Source organism: Peromyscus leucopus, chromosome 2, assembly GCF_004664715.2.
Source record: "Peromyscus leucopus breed LL Stock chromosome 2, UCI_PerLeu_2.1, whole genome shotgun sequence".
NCBI lineage: Eukaryota > Metazoa > Chordata > Mammalia > Rodentia > Cricetidae > Peromyscus > Peromyscus leucopus.
Genome location: NC_051064.1, coordinates 119,282,983 through 119,299,982, shown reverse-complemented (window position 1 = coordinate 119,299,982; position 17,000 = coordinate 119,282,983). Strand labels below are relative to the sequence as shown.

The 17,000-nt window shown below is 54.6% G+C and overlaps 1 protein-coding gene across 5 annotated transcripts in view; it reads right to left on the bottom strand.

Moving 5' to 3' along the window:
• Slc6a9 (solute carrier family 6 member 9) overlaps positions 1-17,000 on the bottom strand; it is a 34,411-nt gene that overhangs the window by 1,367 nt on the left and 16,044 nt on the right. For 2 of the 5 annotated variants that reach the window (XM_028893168.2, XM_028893167.2), the window contains 11 exons: positions 12,303-12,459; positions 11,549-11,680; positions 10,798-11,068; positions 4,599-4,731; positions 4,280-4,414; positions 4,083-4,186; positions 3,495-3,732; positions 3,212-3,346; positions 3,000-3,099; positions 2,808-2,908; positions 5-175 (listed from right to left, as the gene is read on the bottom strand). In XM_028893168.2, coding sequence (XP_028749001.1) covers positions 5-175; positions 2,808-2,908; positions 3,000-3,099; positions 3,212-3,346; positions 3,495-3,732; positions 4,083-4,186; positions 4,280-4,414; positions 4,599-4,731; positions 10,798-11,068; positions 11,549-11,680; positions 12,303-12,459 — 1,677 coding nt within the window. The remainder of the gene's footprint in view (positions 1-4; positions 176-2,807; positions 2,909-2,999; positions 3,100-3,211; positions 3,347-3,494; positions 3,733-4,082; positions 4,187-4,279; positions 4,415-4,598; positions 4,732-10,797; positions 11,069-11,548; positions 11,681-12,302; positions 12,460-17,000) is intronic. The other 3 variants (XM_037202865.1, XM_037202866.1, XM_037202867.1) reach the window with 2 other exon arrangements.

Here is a 17,000-nt window from a genome sequence, read left to right as displayed (position 1 = left end):
TCACCTGAAGAAGTGTGTCGCCATCTGTGCGGCAGAGCTGGAAGAGCGCGTACAGCGGGATGCAGATGACGGACGACAAAGCCATGAGGAAGCCGATGGCCACGGCCCAGCCTGGGTACTGGTAGTGGTTGTAGGTGATTGGCCGGTACTGGATCACCGTGAAGATGAGAATGAACTGCAGAGGGTAGAGGTGGGAAGGCGTGAGGCTGGCCAGAGCCCCTCCTGGACGCCAGGCTTGGACCCGCCAGGCTTGGACCCCAGGCTCGCCCTCCCAGCAGTAACCCTTCCTCTCCGGATTCCCAAGGCAGTAAAAGGCGTTTTGGTTGGGGCAAAGGCAACTTGTCAACACCCGAGTGAAAGAAGCAGGAGGGACCCACCGCGCAGGGAGTGGTTGGGCAGGTAGACACCATAAAGGGAAAAGAGGTGCTTCTGCCCGAGTCCTGAACTAGCAGACCACCTTTGGAGAGCAGCCATTTTTTTCTCTTGAGAAAAGGACAAATTCTTGGCCTTAGGCTTCAGCTCTGCCTGATGACCTGTTGTCTCGCTGGCCACAGCGTCCCTACCTCAAGTTTCTACCACACCCAGCATTTCTTCCTACCCCCTCCATTCATTCTGCAGACACATCTTCACATTCCCGTCAAGTCCTGAGCCAATGAATGCCACCTCTTTCAGGAAGCCTTTTTGGATTTTCTGCCTCCTAAAAGGCTTCTTCACGGCATTTCCCATCTGCTTTCCTAGGATTGCATTAACTCTGGATCTAAGGTGCCTTGCACAATCTCATTTATCTACTTGAGCTGATTTGTGCCAGGAGATGTGGGGATGGGGGGGGGGTGTTGAGGAGCAGGTCCTGCCTCACAACGGTTGTGGTAACAGTGACATTCAGCTTGGAGAGTGCCCAGAGGCTGAGTGTCAGGTAGTAAACGGACTGGAAAGTGCCCATGGCTGCAGCCAGCACACAGGATCTAAAAGAAACAGGCTTGGCCACACCCAGAGGGCCCTGTAAAGGGACTCAACTTGCCTCTTGGCCTTTAGGGGCATCCTGGAGCTCAAGTTCCTCTGACCTTCCCCACACTGAACCTCGGGCATCCTTCCTGGGTGCATACGTAGACTGTATGAGTTTCCTGACCTAGCAGAGCCTGGTGTGTGTGTGTGTGTGTGTGTGTGTTGTTGTTGTTGTTTTTTTTTTTTTTTTTTTGAGGCCGTGTCTCACTGTGTCACTCTGGCTAGCCTAAAACTCTCTATGTAGACCAGGCTGGCCTCCAATTCAGGTACTGGCCGGCCTCTGCCTCTTGCCTCCCTGGGGCTGGATTAAAGGTGAACACCGCCACACCTGGCGTGGCTAAGCCTAATATATGTGAAGACGAACTCCTTCATTGGACTTCGGGAGGGAAGGATAAGGTCTGTCAGGAGCTTCATGGGTACATAAAGCCCCAAAGGGAACATGAGTATGTCTGCACAGCCTGGATTCCTTTCCTCACCTTAAGGTACTTCCAGCCTGGCTTTCCAGGCACTGCCTGCTTCGTTCCATCTCTACTCCTAGAGGACTCACAGGATCCAGGCCAAGGCCCTTGGTGGGTGACCCCAGGTAATAGGAGGTTATGTCCTGGGCCTGGGCCAGGGCCAATGCCACACCGCCAGAGGGCATGGTGCTAGGCAGTGGCTCTGGCTCTCTCTGGCCTGTCGGCCTTGAAAGGAGACTTCCGCTCCTCCTGCCTCAGTGCTGGGCCCGTGGCCAAAACTGTTGCCCGTGCCAGGCTCGGGAACACCCCACACCCCATGTGGTGGAGGCCTCAGTCCTCCAGGGGCCTCTCTGCAGAAACATGAGCCAGTGTGGAAGCCTGACACAGAGCTCTCCATGATTCCGTGGAATTGTGGAAGACACAGGTGACTCTGGACACTGCACTGCCACTGAGTTGAGCCCTTACACTCTGTACAGTGACTGAGTGGACACTCTGACCCTCTTCTATAGTGACTACTATGCCATCAGCCTGTCCCCTTCTCACCTCAAACCAGCAGGAAAAGGAGCCAAGTTTTAGCCCCCAGGCCAATCACCCTATAGCATGGCTTGGTCTGCCTAGGGTTCCTGCCCTTATTAAGTGTGTGGTAGTGGGCCTGTTTAACATCGCTGTGCCTTAGTTTCCTATCCGTAGGGTGGAGATAACAATAACCCAGAGAGGTGTTGTATGAATTAACAGGTGAACGGGGTCAAGGAAGGGACCGGCTCCTTGCCTTGCACGGTCCTTGCCTTGCAGGGGACCCTGCCACCACTGCAGCGCTCTGATGAATGTTCTTGGAAATGGGGATGCCCCCTCCAAAGCCAGCCAACTTCCCAGCCTTGGAGGTTCAGAGCTGACCAAACTCCTAGCCCTGCACCAAAAGGTCCTGGGCTGCCCAGGAACGCCGCCACATTCCCACGTATCTGCCATCCATCTCCCGCTTGCCTCCATGAGGGTCTAGGGTAAGAGCAGCAAGGTAGACAGAAAACCCACCAATGTCAACGACTCCTGAGGCCCCTGGAGGCAGCTGGGTGACGATGCCAGGGAGTGAGGAGGCTATGCCCCTGGAGCTGCTGCAGCTCTGAACTCAGCACTGGCTTCAAAGGCTCAGGACCCCCTTCCTAACCCCACGCCAGGGCCTGGCGTCTCTGAGTCTGCACACATCTGACTACGGAGTCCTCTCGGATGCCCAGAGCTGGAGCTGGAGGTAGAGCTCCGGCTGGGGGGATGTTTTCCTGCTCTCACCCTGCTAGTTCCCAAGGGGACACTTGGCCAAGGGGCAGTAGGAGGGGGGGGGCCTGAGGAACTTACAAAGATGATGGCTGGGGACACAAAACGCCAACAGATCTGGAAGAAGAGGGGTGGTGGGAACCCCAGCATCATCTGGATGTCCTGGAAGTAGTTTCGGTGCCCTGGAGAGACAAGGGGGTCAGCAGCTCAGCAGGAGAGAGGGGGCCAGTCAGAGACCGGGACACTGGAGGCCATGGGAGGGTGGGCACTTACCGTAGATGTACATGATGGACACACACATGATGCACGAGATGACAACCAAGGAGAAGCTGGCTGCATAATTGTCCATCAGCAGCAACCAGTAGATGCCTGCCTGTGAGCCAGTGGGCGGATGAGCCAGGGTACCACAGGCCTAGCTACCCACCCGTTCCCCCAGTGCCCCGGCAAGTGCAACCCTGCCTTCCCCACCACATCTCCACTCTTACCTGGCTGGTAAGGGGTATGCCCAGCAAGAAGCCAGCTACGGCCACACCCAAGGTCACATAGGTCTTTTTCTGCAGAATCCACTCATTCCCCACCTCATCCACAATGGCAGTGACGAGGGTCTCTAGGAGGCAGAACTACAGACACAGCCATCAGGAATAAGGACCTGCCCTCTGCCCCAGTTCCTCCTGCCCAAGCTGCCAACATAATACACATGCGCATTTGCACACGCATGCACACACATGCACACGCATGCACGCGTGCACACGCGCACATGTATCGTACCTGAGTTCCCAGGCCCAGCAAGATGAGCATGAAGAAAAAGAGTAGGGACCAGAGCGGGGAGATGGGAAGCAGCGTGAGGGCCTCAGGGTAAGCTACAAAAGCCAGCCCAGGGCCGTGGTCTGCCACTCGGGACACATCCACACCCAGGTGATTGGCCATGAAGCCCAGGATAGAGAAGATGACGAAGCCAGCATAGACACTGGTAGCACAGTTGGTGATGCTGATGATGACGCTGTCCCTGAGGAGGAAGAAAACAGGACAGTTTAGGGGACCCAGCTTGCTTCCCTTTCCTCAGTGTGGGCCAAGAGACGACATGGAGATAGGATATTCTAGAAACATAGGTGTCCCTAACTCCTCCTCCTGTCCGTTCCGGGTCTTTTAAAGTGAGTCCAGGGTTCCTGACCCTTCATCCACTCATCCCCCTCTCTAGCCAGCGTTTTGCTGTCTATTCTCATGACCTACTGGAGATAAAGGATTCTCAAGGTCACGAGTACAGGGGGCCCCCTGTAAGCCGCAGACTGCGAGGGCGGCGGGCTGTGGAGGGGACAGAAGACGGGGGAGGCCTCCAGGCCGGCAGGGGGCACTCACCGGTAGCAGTTGTTGTGGAACTTATTGTAGGACGCCATGGTGATGAGGCCACCCCACGCACAGCCCAGAGAATAGAAGATCTGAGAGGCAGCATCCCCCCACACCTGCGGAGAGGGTGGTCAGCGAGCCACTGCGGTCAGAGGCCGGATCGCGTGCCCGCTCCCTAGTCCCTTTGGGGCTAACCCTCCACATCCCACCTTGGCCTCCAGGATCTTGTCCCACTGTGGGGTCAGGTAGTACATGATACCCGTGAAGGCTCCTTCCAGGGTCACTCCACGAACAAACAGAATGGTCAGCACCACATAGGGGAACGTGGCCGTGAAGTACACCACCTGATAAAGACAGGCTCCATGGATTCCTCTAGAACCCTTTCCAACCCTCCTACGGCCTCCCTGACCCCAGCCACTATTGGCTTTGATCCCTCTTCCTCTCCTGGGGGTCTCCCCTCAGACTCCCACCAACGCAGGAAGGAGAGGCAGGGTGGGGAGCACACCCTGCCTGGGGAGGGGTACTTGCTTTCCCCGAAGACTTCACTCCTCGGATGAGGCAGAGGAAGACGACCACCCAGGAGACTCCAAGGCAGCCCAGGAGGGGAAGCCGGACCTCCCCGAAGTTTCCAATGTCATCAGACAGCTTCAGCACGTACAGCCTGGGGAGGGGGCAGGGGGTGACCGTCACTGAGGACCAGCCTCTGCTGCCCAGCAACCAGGTCTCACGATCTGTGTCCCACACCGCAAGGTACCAGAAGCCCGCTTGTGGGAGAACAGGAGCTGCTTTGGGGACCCCCAGCCCTCTGCCCTGCAGTCCGTCCTGGGACCCTCAAAGGCTTCAAGAGATCAAGTCAAGTTTGAGCTGGTCTCCTCTCCTGGGGCAGGGGGTTGACGCCCAGTCTCTGCTTGGGCCCACCCCAGGCCCTTTCATGGGCATTCCACACTTTAGGAATGTCCATTCACCCTATCAGAAGCACCTCCTCCAGGAAGCCTTCCGAGAGAGGCATACCATAATAGTCTGCTCCAGCTCTTGAGAGCGCAGAGCGGGCAGTGATGATGTCACCCTAACTCCTCCCCACGTGTGTGTAGCGCCACCTGCAGCCCTGTGCCAGGAGGGCTGCGGTCTTTGGGTCAATCACATACTGGACTTGGACAGGGACAGGAGGCTTCTTCCTGGCCCTTGGGGAAGAGGGTGGAGAGCCGGCAGGAGGGCACCGCAGAGTGGATGGGGCACGGGGATGGGGTGGGGGGAGCATGGGGAGAGGGGGACCCTGGGGGGAGGGGTGTCTCACCTGAAGGGAGAGCCAGGATGAAGGCTTCCCTGAAGAGATGAGGCTGGAATTATGGTGTGAGGATACGGGTGAGAGGGGTGGTGGGAAGAGCAGGCCTGCCACAGGCAGGAGCTAGCATGACCAGCCTGGGCATTGTTGGTTAGCTCAGGAAGACCGGATAGAGCAGGAAGAGGAGACGGGGAAGGTAGAAGGGCGGACGGACGGGAAGGGGCCTCGCTGTAAGGAGTAGTGGAAGCGAGGCTGGAGGATTCCAGTCCCCCCCCTTCCCCCAGGGCAATGGGAGAGCTCTGAGGCTTTCGTTTTAGAACAGTCGTGCCTCTCTATGGCCCCAAGCCTTGCACCAAAGGCGCTGGCGAACCTTGCTCCGGCTCTAGGCCCTGTGGGAGCCAGTGTCTCTGGCCCTGCCGTTTCTCTCCTCCTTCCGAGTCCTTCTCCCTGACCTTGGCTGCACTGGGCTTGGTTTTTCACAAACGTGCTAGCCTGCTCCCACCCCAGGGCCTTTGCAAATGCTGCTGTCTCTGAACGAAGTGGCTTCTTCCCCTCCCCCTCCCCCAGAGATCTATGTGTACACACAGGCCTGTGCCACCTTGCCGTCTTTACACATGTGAACAGACGCCGGGTTTTATGCTATATCCCCGTCTAGGATATAGCTGGGTTTGTCTGTATAATCCCTACTTCCTCCAGTCTTTATTCAGAAGGCCACTTCTCAAATGGGTCTTCTGGACTACACAGCTTAAAATTCAGCTTTTACCCCAGCCCAGCATGGCCCTACTCTGCGTTCCTCGACAGCACAACATCCTTCTCTCGCTCTGTTTATTTTGCCGTTGATAGTCGGTTGGCTTTATATGAGACGAGGTCTCATATCACCCAGGCTGGTCTTGAACTCACTGTATAGCTGAGGATGACCTTGAACTTATGATCCTACTGCTTCCTCCTCTTGAATGCTGGGATTATAGGTGTGTGCCACCTTGCCAGGTTTTATGTGGTACTGGGGATCAAACCAAAGGCTCCATGCATGCCAGGAAGGCACTCTACCAACTGAGCCTTTCCATGGCTTTTGTCCTCCGTCCTCTGATGGTGGGGGCTTTTGTTCACTTTTTTCATGGCCATACATCTCCAGTGCCCGGCACTGAGAGGGAATGAACACTGTGGCGAACGGGCTGGGAGGCAGGAAGGAGGGAGCCCAGATGAACGGTCCAGGCTAGCAGTGAGAAGGAAGCAAGGAAGACATCTTGAGCCTCCTCTTCCTCATCACAACAGAGGTCAAACATAGGCTCCCTTCCTTCCTCTCCTGCCGCTGGAGACTATCAGCCTAGCTCCCATTGGAGGCTGGCCCCGCCCCGCCCGGCCCCCGTCCTCAGCTATACCCGTATCAGCTCTCAAACCTCATGCAGACACTTTGAATGTCTTGGGATGGGATAGGACTCTGGGTCTTCATGGAACAATGCTGTCAGAGCTGGAACTTGGTGTTTGCTTGGCCGGCCTGCCTGACCACCCAAAGGAGACTCCCGCTACCTCCTTTTGGCTTCCAGTTTTCCTGCCAGGCCACCCTTCCCAGCATGGCCTGCAGAGGGTGCTGACTCCTCCCTCTACCCAGTTCTCCCTAAGGTCTACACCAGTATGTGAGACTGGCATGCCTCTCCTGGCTCAGCCATACAGGAACCGACAGACAGAGCAGCGCAGCTCAGGAGCCATGAGACACAGAGGCTCCAGGTTCCCCCTGACCCTGATTCCCTGCCTTCTCCCCCTCACAGCATAACACAGAAAACAATTTTCTTGGCCCACTGAATTAGACAGAGGCCATTCATAGCTGAAGGCAATGGACTAGGGCTCCTGGTAGCCTAGGCCAGGCCTGCCTGAGCTTCCTGTGTAAGACACCGGTGCCGGCAAGGTGGATCCTTCTGAACAACCACAGGCTCTGAATAACCACAGGCTCTGTCTGCTTCTCCTCCGTCACTTTGTCAAAAATGCCAACAGTCAAGTCAAGAAGCCCTTTTTCATTTTAAGGATTAAAAAAAAAAAAACTTTGCCTAATTACACATGCTAAAATGGCAGTATTTGATGTTATTTTTATTGCATGAGTACGGCATTATTGTATCGGGAGGGCAGAGCTTAGATGGCTAGCCTGGGAACCGAGGAATGAATTCTAGCTTTATTTTAGGTTGTACTGTATTTAGTTTTTTGTTTTGCTTTGGACCATGTGCTTTTGAGATCAAACAATTAACCTCAGGGCATTTTGGGATGCAACTTATTTATAAGTTGGCTTTTGACATATGACCTCTCAAAAATTATCCTGCCTTTTTTTCCTCTTTTTTTTTTTTTTTTTTTTTTTTCGTTTTTGAGACTAAGTCCAGTAGGTAGCATATGTTGGTAATTATGATCCTCCTACTTCAGCCTCCCAGCTGTTGGGATCACAGGTGTATGACCACACTCAGCTCTTTTCCTTCCTCCAGATACCAGTGAGACCCTATCTCAAAAAAAAAAAAAAAAAAAAGGCATAACATGAGCTTTTAATCTCAGTATTTGCAAGGCAGAGGCTGTAGGCTCTCTGTGAGTTCAAAGCTAGCCTGGTTCTATATAAGGAGTTCAGGCCAGCCAGGGCTATATAAGACCCTGTCTCAAAAAAAAATAAAAATAAATAAAATCCCCAACTCCAGATACATAGCAATCTTATTTCCTCGAGCAGACAGTTACTGGCTTGAGAAGGGAGGACCCCTACTTCCGGTTCTTCACAGGTGCACCTGAGCACTTGCTACTGACTTCTGGGATTTATACCATGTCACTACATGTCACCTCTGCAACATGAGGAAGAATTCCAGCTACCCAGATTTGAGGAGAGAACACTCAAACTCAGAGAGGTCTGGTGACCTCCCATGAACACACAGTGGGCCGGTGGCAGAGCCAGGATTTGAGAGGTCAGCATGACTGACATTGGCATGAGACACTGGTGGGTGAGGGTGGAGCTGGGATCAGAGTCCACTCTGTGTCAGGTGCTGGCTGCCACGGAGCCGAGAAGCCTTGTCATGAGCTTAGCGTTTGGAAGGAGTTCTCAGACCAGCGCAGAGGAGTATAAAACACGTCTGGGAAATGGGAGGGGAAAGGGAGGGAGGGGTGGCCCAGAAACCTCCCTTCCTGATTCTCTCACTTTAAAGAATTTGTTTGTTGGTTGTTTAGGTGCTAGACATCAAACCAGGGACCTCACAAGCGCTGGGCGAGCTCTGCCACTGAGCCACACCTCAGCCTTCCTCATCTTTCTTTTGGCCTGCTGATTTCATTCATAAAACGGTTAACTACATCATGCCACCTTTCAAAGGAACACTTAGGACCAAGAACACTGGCAGAGCACCACTGGCCTAGGACCGGACAACAGCAGAGCCGAGGCGGGCCTGGAGCACACAGGCCAGCCACCTCCAGAGCTGTCCGGCCCCTTAACCTTGGGATGTCCGTCTCCAAATCTGAAAATGGGGCTAGCAAAACCTATCAGCGATAACACTGGCACACAGTAGGCAGTAACAATTCCCCAACTCTTCTTTCATCAGTGAGGCCCTGGCAGCTCTGGTCTCCTCTGGGATCGGGGAATCCAACACAGGGCCTCCGGCATGCTAGCCAAATGATCTGCCACTGAATATATACCCACCCACCCTCTCCTCCCGACCATTGCTCTCTTAAGGATCATTTCAGAACCAGACCTGTGGATGCTGGCCTATGATCCCAGCCACTCTAGAGTTTGGGCAGCAGAATCACAAGTTCAAGACCAACCTGGGCAACTTAGTGAGACCTTGTGTCAAAATAAAAAAAAAAAAAGTAAAAAGAAGGCTAGGGATGTAGCTCAGGGGCAAGGCACTTGCCTAGCAACCACAAGGATGGGTGTGGGGCGGTTTTCAATCACCAGTATGGGGGGGGGGGGATCTTTCCAGGCTTTCCAGGAGGTGGCAGCAGGGAGCCACTAGGGTTAGAGACAGCCCGTTAGGCAGGCCTGGCACAGCCTCAGCTGGGGAGCAGAGCCCAGCTGTCCCCTCAGTGCATCTAGGCAGACTCTCGAGAGCTGTTCCCCACTGGTTTCACTGACGAACGTCTGCAGCGCTTTGCCCCCGAGACCAGCAACGCTCTGGCATCTGCTCGGGGTGAGGAGGGTAGGCAGGATTTGTGCTTTTGGGAGCTCCAGGGAAGTTCATCTTCTGTCTTTCTGTCTCGGGCAAGCTGTCCAGTGCACATCACGCCCCCGATGGACAGTTACCCCGGGTCCTCTGAGTGGGTGTGAGCTCCGTCTTGCTCTCTTTCCTGACTCCTCTCTGAAACTGGCCTGTCCCATGGCTGCTTCTTTGGAGTCTGCACTTTCAGGACTGGTCTGAGAGGACCGGCTATAACTTCAGTGTGCCAGAGGCCTTGTGCACCTCACCTGGGCCTCCGTCGCACCACAGAGAAAGCGTCAAGCTTTCAGGCTGCCGCGGAACAGGTGCCGTGTGATGCACGCCTGCCCTCTCCTCTCCTTTCTCGCTGTCCCGCTTGTTTCCAATCTCCACTTCGGTTGGCTCCTCCTGGCTCTGCTCACCCATGCACACCTCTCCTAATTCCTCTACTCCTCTCTCTCCCATTTCCGGGCAGCTAGGATCACCTCCTCTTGTCCCCATCTCACAGAAAGCACCACAACCCACAGACTGCATTTCCTGGGGCAGAGGCTCAGGACCACTTTACATCTGCCCCAGGCACACAGGGCCTTTAGAGCAGATGCCACAGAAGTTTGTAGAATGAAGAGAAGAGGCCTACCTCCTACATCCAAAGACCCTCTGCTCCGGGACTCTCCAGTAAGACATAGGAAGAATACCCTACTGTGCCCTCTATCTGCCAGTTGGGACAAGGTGATCCTGACACCTCCAGCAGCAGCCTCCCTTCGGCGGGGCCAGAGATACTAGTCTCTTTGTCACCTCTGAACAGAATGGGTCTGGCTGTCCTGGCATCCCTGGCCTAGTGAATGTCCATGGCTCCTTTTGTTCTACAGTATGAAGTGGAAGCTGAACTCTCGTTAATTCTCTATCAACACAGCGCCCCTTCAAGGCCACCTCAAAGCCCACAAGATCTCTTCATCCATGTAGTCTCAATGGAGTGGGCTCCTCACAGCCTTGAGAATAACCTCCAGTCCTTTGGGACCCTCTCTCATGCTGTTCTCCCTAACATGTGATCCCCCTGGCCCTGCCTGGCCTCTGGAGACTTAAGATTTCCAGAGCCCTCCTCTACTGCTGCTCTCTAAGGATTCCCAGTTCACCTTCAAGTCTTCCATAGCCCTCTATACATCTGCCATTTTGCCCACCTCTACCCCCTGGGCCGTAGGTACCCGGTGCAGATGATCCAGGCATGGCTGCCTGGTGGGGACAGAGAGAGAGCTGAGGGGCTGCTACCAGATCCCCCTGATCCTGTGTCCACCAGGAGCCTCACCTCCAGTACTCCTCGCTGGGGCTGGTCCTTTGCAGGGTGTAGTTGAACAGGTGAGAGAGGTTGGCAGACAGGGCAGTGGGCTGGGAGCCATTGGTGAGGTTGGAAGCATCCAGCACCCCGGCACAGTCAGGCGTGTTCCAGGGGTTGTTGCAGTACGCCCAGGGCAGCACGTGTGTCATGGATGAGAAGAAGTAGTAGAAGGCGATGCAGATGACCACGTTGTAGTAGATGCCGATGTACGTGGACACCACCATCATGCCATAGCCCACGCCTGGAGGGGAAGCACAGTGGGCACTGAAGGAGGCGCTGACTTATCTGGCGAAAGGTTGACAGTTCCCAAAGGCCCAGGGGGCAGTCTTTGATGGTGAGCTACAGAAGGGAAGGCTTGGGCCATGATGAGTCAGCGGAAGAAAGGGGTTTGTGTATACACGAGGTAGGAGGGAAAGAGGGGGGCTGAGTAAACATGGACCCCAGCATGTGTTCACGGCTTTGGCCATTGAAGTCAGACCTGGTATAACACTGATGCTCCACAGGGGATATTCATGTTTGTACAGATGGACAAGCCAGCCTCCGTCTGTCCGGCTGTCCGGCCGTCCGTGCACGCGTGTGTCTGTGTCTGTGTGTGTGTGTCTGTGTGTTGTGTGTGTGTGTGTCTGTGTGGCGTGTGCGTGTGGTGGTGTCCACACACGCACATGCACGCACAAGCATACGCACATATATGCATGCACACCGCCCCCCCCCAGGACCTCACCTTTGAACATGGGGCTGATCCTCCAGACCCCCAGGCAGCCCTGGCTTGCAAACTGGCCGAAGGAGAGCTCCATGAAGAAGAGAGGGATCCCGCAGAAGATCAGCATGATGAAGTAGGGGAACATGAAGGCGCCTGGCGTGCAGGGAGAGGTCAGGCTCAGGGCGAGCTTGGGGAACAGCTCCCCGAGTTTCCTCTCAGAACCCACAGTCACACCTCTGTGCTTCCCAAGAACTGCGACAGAAGTGTGCACTACGCAGAAGCCTGGGGCTGAGGCACACTCCCCAGAGCCTGGCTTTGAACTTGACAGCGGCTCCCGGGAAGTTTGCTCTGGAGAAAATCCAGCTCCCAAACTGCCATGTTGGGGTAGCGTTTGATGGTTTAACCCAACGATTTCACAATAAATAAATAAATTAAATTAAATTAAATAAAAAAAAAAAACCACTGGGATCCTCAAATATCTCTGCACCATCTAGGGGGCTGTTGAAACATCGGGAGCTTAGACAGGGAACCCAGGAAATCCGAGTCTTTTCTCTACTTCTAGCCTCCAAGGAGCAGGCCGGCAAGATCAGGCTGCCAGGATCTGAGGACGGCCTGCACTTTAGGCAAAATGTGCCTAAGCCAGGGATGGTCAAAGACCAGGGCTAGAGGTCAACCTCTTCCTGGAGTGGCGTCTGTGCCAGGGAGACAGTGGCCCAAGCCCTGGTGGGTGGGCTCTACCAAAGTGGGTGGTCCCTGCCCTGTGCCCACTGGGTACCTCCCCCGTTGCGATAGCAGAGGTATGGGAACCGCCAGACATTGCCCAGGCCCACGGCATAGCCCACGCTCGTCAGTACAAACTCGATCTGGTTGCCCCAGTTGCCCCTTGTGAGGTTCTGGTCCTTCTTGGTGGCCTCGCTAGGCACAGCACCATTCTGTGGGGACAGGAAAGAAGCTACCGTCAGAAAGGCATTTGTGCCCCATGTCTGACCCTCTGCGTCTCCCCCTAGTGGTTTTTCTCTGGACCACCATGTCACCCCGGCCACATACCCTGGGGCTTCCTCTCTGCTGGCAGGAGTTGAGGGCAGGCCTGGCAGAAGAAAGATAGGCAGAGCTGCCAGATGGTGCCCAGCCCTCAGGATTCTACGCCAGGTATGGCAGCCCACCTGAGGAACTGTTCACGGCAGGAATCGGGACACCGAGGAGGGAGCCTGAGCCAAGAGCCCCCTAACCCCTCTAAAACCCTGCCTTTCCTCTCCGGCTAAGGACCTAGGAGCAGCTGAGTCTCATACCAAGCAGCCAAGTCAAGCTGGGCACAAAGAGGCCTGTGTCCAGACAGCTACCCCCCACCCGCCGCCTACCACATCACCAGGCTAAGCACGCTGCCCATGGGCAGTTAGTTGGTGGCTAGACTACTCCCTAGTAAAGGCTTCTTCCTGGGGGCACAGGGTGAGCAGGGCTGGGCGGGAGGGGGTGATGCCGCTAGGCTTGGCCAGACCTGGGCAGGACACTGTGGCGCTCAGGGCTATGCATTAGGACAGGAGACCACGGCTGTAGGCACCATGCCAAACTTTGAGGACAGGCTCTGCTAGAGGAAACAGAAGTGGTTCCAGGGAAGGGTCTCACAGAGCGTGGCCTGCAGATGAGTCCCTGATGGGTACCGTGCCTGCCTGTGGGAAGTGCTGGGTGAGGCTATCCAGGGCCCACTGAGGACACTCCACGAGGAGTCACGACTTCGGATGTAGAACTACCTCCGACATGTCCCTCAGTGTGTGCCCCGTCTCTAAGCCACTGTTCCCCCAGCCCCCTCCTGCCATGTGTGGGAATCAGCCACCGTGAGACAAGAGTTGGCAGAGCCTGAGAGTGTCATTAAGGAAATACAAGGACCCTAGGAGTCACCAGCAAAGAAATACACACAGAGTGCTTGTACACCAACAACAGCTTCCCAGATATGAGCTATGTCCCTGAGAGAAGGAGTTCCTCTAAAGGACACTTGAATCAAGGCTGGAGCAGTGTGGCCAAGGGACAGTGGCATGACGCTGACTGTCGTGTGAAAGTGACATCTTCTTCAAGTTCAGCAGCCACTCTGGCCAATGATTAGCAAGGTAGCCTGATGCTCCGACACACTACCAGACAAACCTGACATTGGCAGACAAACCGGAATGGCTTCACTAGGGCCCCAGTGCCTTTTGAAAAGACCTGTGAGGAGTGCAGATCTAGGGAGCAACCATGCCTGCTGGATGAGCACTTTTGGGGGGAGGACTGTCCCGTGTATCCAGTTCAGCTCAGACATGCTGCCCTTCACATCCTCAAAGGAGACTATAAGGCATCACCAGGAATTAGGGAGGAGGACTCCTTCCAAGAGCACCCAGAGCAAACTAGCACACTGAAGGCATCTGCATTCATTCATTCATTTGTTCACTCATTCATTTGTTCGTTCATTCATGCATGCATCTACAAAATGTCAAGATTTACAGGTCCCCTACCACATGCCAAGCAACGGCAACTCAGTTGGAAACAATACAGTGCTAGAAGAAGTTAATGAAGAACACACATTGCCAGGCATGGTGGCACACACCTTTAACCCCAGCACTGGGGAGGCAGAGGCAGGTGGATCTCTGTGAGTTCGAGGCCAGCCTGATCTACGAAGAGAGTTCCAGGACGGCCAGGGCTGTTACACAGAGAAACCCTGTCTCGAAAACCAAAACAAAGACCACACATCATCCTATATGCAACTTTAGTATGATCACAACATGGACTTCCTCAAAGTCCTAAGAGCATGTGAGAAGAAAAAGGGAAGGCAGGGGGAGGTCTAGGCAAGGCTTGCTAGTGAAGAGACATGGAGGCACACCATGCCATGGGAGATGGTGGTGCCAGCCTCAGTGTGCCCTCGGTGACACACCTCTATAGAATCCTACATCATCTCCTCTAGGGTACTTTCTTTGGGAAGGTGTTTCTCTACCATAGTGCCAGGGGGCCATGTTTTGAAGGGTATGGGGCCTGCTTGGAGTGATTTATCTGCACCCAAACAAACATCAGCCACATAGGGCTCCTATCTGTTGGCCCTACAATAACACTTTTATTCTGTCCTAGGCTTGTTTACTTAGGAGCACAATGCAGAACTGTCGCAGCTCCAGAGTCCACGGGTGGGGTCACAGGGCAGCAGTTCCAGCTGTAAAAGGGACAACTGAGGGTCCAAGATGACCCCATGGGCAGGAAAAGGGCAAGGCCCCCAAAGGCACCCATCTCTCTAAAGCTTAAAGTTCAAAGCCTCTCTCCCAGCCGAGGGCCATAAGGATCAGACCCCAGGCCTCTCCAACCAAATACATACAGCAGGACCATATCGAATCCCTAAATTCAACTCTTTCCCTGGCAGAGGGGAACAGAAGAGGGACGGAGGGGGCGGGGCTGGTAAAGCCCCCAGCCATGTGCCACAGACTCCTCCAGTCAGTCTTCCAAAGCTAGGGTCTAGCTAAGGAGACAAACACCACTGGGCCGTATACCAGTGAGCCGTGTGCTAACTGGTTCAGCCAAGCACGCAGGAGGGAAGCTGACGCCCCAGGACAGGAGCGCCAGACTGGAGCCTGTCACTAGGCACTGGCTAGAAGTTACTGATGAAATTAGGGCTGCCTGAAGACAGGGTGCCCTTCTCTTGTCCACCCAATGACATGGTGGTGCTGACGTGGGGAACCTCACTCACTATTGGCCCCGACCTCCATTCTGGGTAGATCTCAGGTAGCAGCTAGATGGTCTGTCTTCAGCGGATGTAGGAAGCGGGCCCTGCTGCAGGGGCTGACGTGCTCCAGGCCTGTTCTTTGTCCAGCTCTCCTCTGGAGAGTCCTCCATGTCCCAGCCAGTCGCTTCAGGAAAGCTATTCCCCACCCCCGTGTGTGTGTGTGTGTGTGTGTGTGTGTGTGTGTGTGTGTGTGCGCGCATGCGCGCACGCGCGCATGCCTTTGCATGCATGTATTTGCTGTGGATTGAACTACGGCCTCATGGATGCTCAGCAAACCCTTTACCACAGGGTAAGCCCAGCTCCATGTTTTCAATGTTGCATAATTTCTTGTCCTCCTCAATCATCTTTCCTATTTTAAGACCCTTGTTTTTCTTGACCTGCTTTGTCACTAATATTAACCATTCCCCTGGCTCTGAAATGCCTACCAAAGAAGCCCTTTGTGCTTACAATCTGACCCAGACTGGCTGCCTGGCTGCCTAAGAACGTGGACGGGCTGAGTTCCAGTCTTGCCCTGCCCACCACATGTCACCCTGGCTGCCCCTCGATGTCTTTCCACTCTCACCTGCTCACAGCTCAGCGGGAACTGAGACCACTGGAGCAGATGCCCCTTGGGATCTGGCACACAAGTCCCTCTGACCGCCAGCTCTCTGAGAGACCACTGCCATGGCCTGAGTGGGTGGTGCTCCAGGAAAGGGTACCTACCTTATCGTGTACCTAAGCTCTCTCAAGCTAGGAGCATACATGCTTGAGAGCTTGCTTTCTTCCCACAGCGGAGGGGGGAAACCTGACTGCCACCATATATGCACACGTGCGTGTGCACGTGTATACACACTCCTCAAACACTCCCTTGCTCTCAGAGCTGCCCATGAAGGCCGAAGTCATCCTCCTCACATCAGGACTGTGATCTCAGATGTCCACACCTGGCTGGCCGAGCCTCGTTGAGCTGAGTCACTTATGTAAGGTCCTTTACAGAGACCTCTGCCCTGCTCATTTGCTGGAAGAGTTACCGGAATCAAGATCTCCCACTCTGCCCCCAGGCTTGGCAAAGACGAAGAAGTGTGAGATTAGGAACCAGGTATTCTAGAACCTGCTCTCTAGCAGCCCAGGGCAAATTCCTTCTACCACGGGTCTCAGTGGCCCTATCTAGGGAAGCAGAGGACAGACTGGGCAGTCGCTGCAGCCTGATGGTCTGGCAGCTTCCCCTGGTCTACCAATGTTCCCTGGCTCTCCCTCACCTGCAGTTCAGCTATTTCTTTAAAACAAAACAACAACAACAAAACTAAACACTCTTTATTATTACTATGTGTGTAAGTGTGCGTGTGCAAGTGTGTATCTGCCAGTGTGCATGTAGAAGTCAGGGGAGAACTTTCAGGAATTGGCTCTCCTCTTCCACTGTGGGATCCAGGGACCGAACTCAAGTCATCAGCCAGTACTTTTGCGTGCTGAGCTATCTCAACGACCTCAACTATTTCTGATTGTCTCCCCACCTCCCATTAGTACCCACCAGCTTTTTTTTTTTTTCTTTAAGCTTTCACTCTGTAGCCCAGCTTAGCCTCAAACTCACAGTGAACTTGCCTTGGTCTCCTGAGTGTTAGCATTACAGGCGTGAGCTACCACATCTGCCTTTAAAAAAAACAAGCATGACTTGGCCGGGCGGTGGTGGCACACGCCTTTAATCCCAGCACTCGGGAGGCAGAGGCAGGCAGATCTCTGTGAGTTCGAGGCCAGCCCGGTCTACAG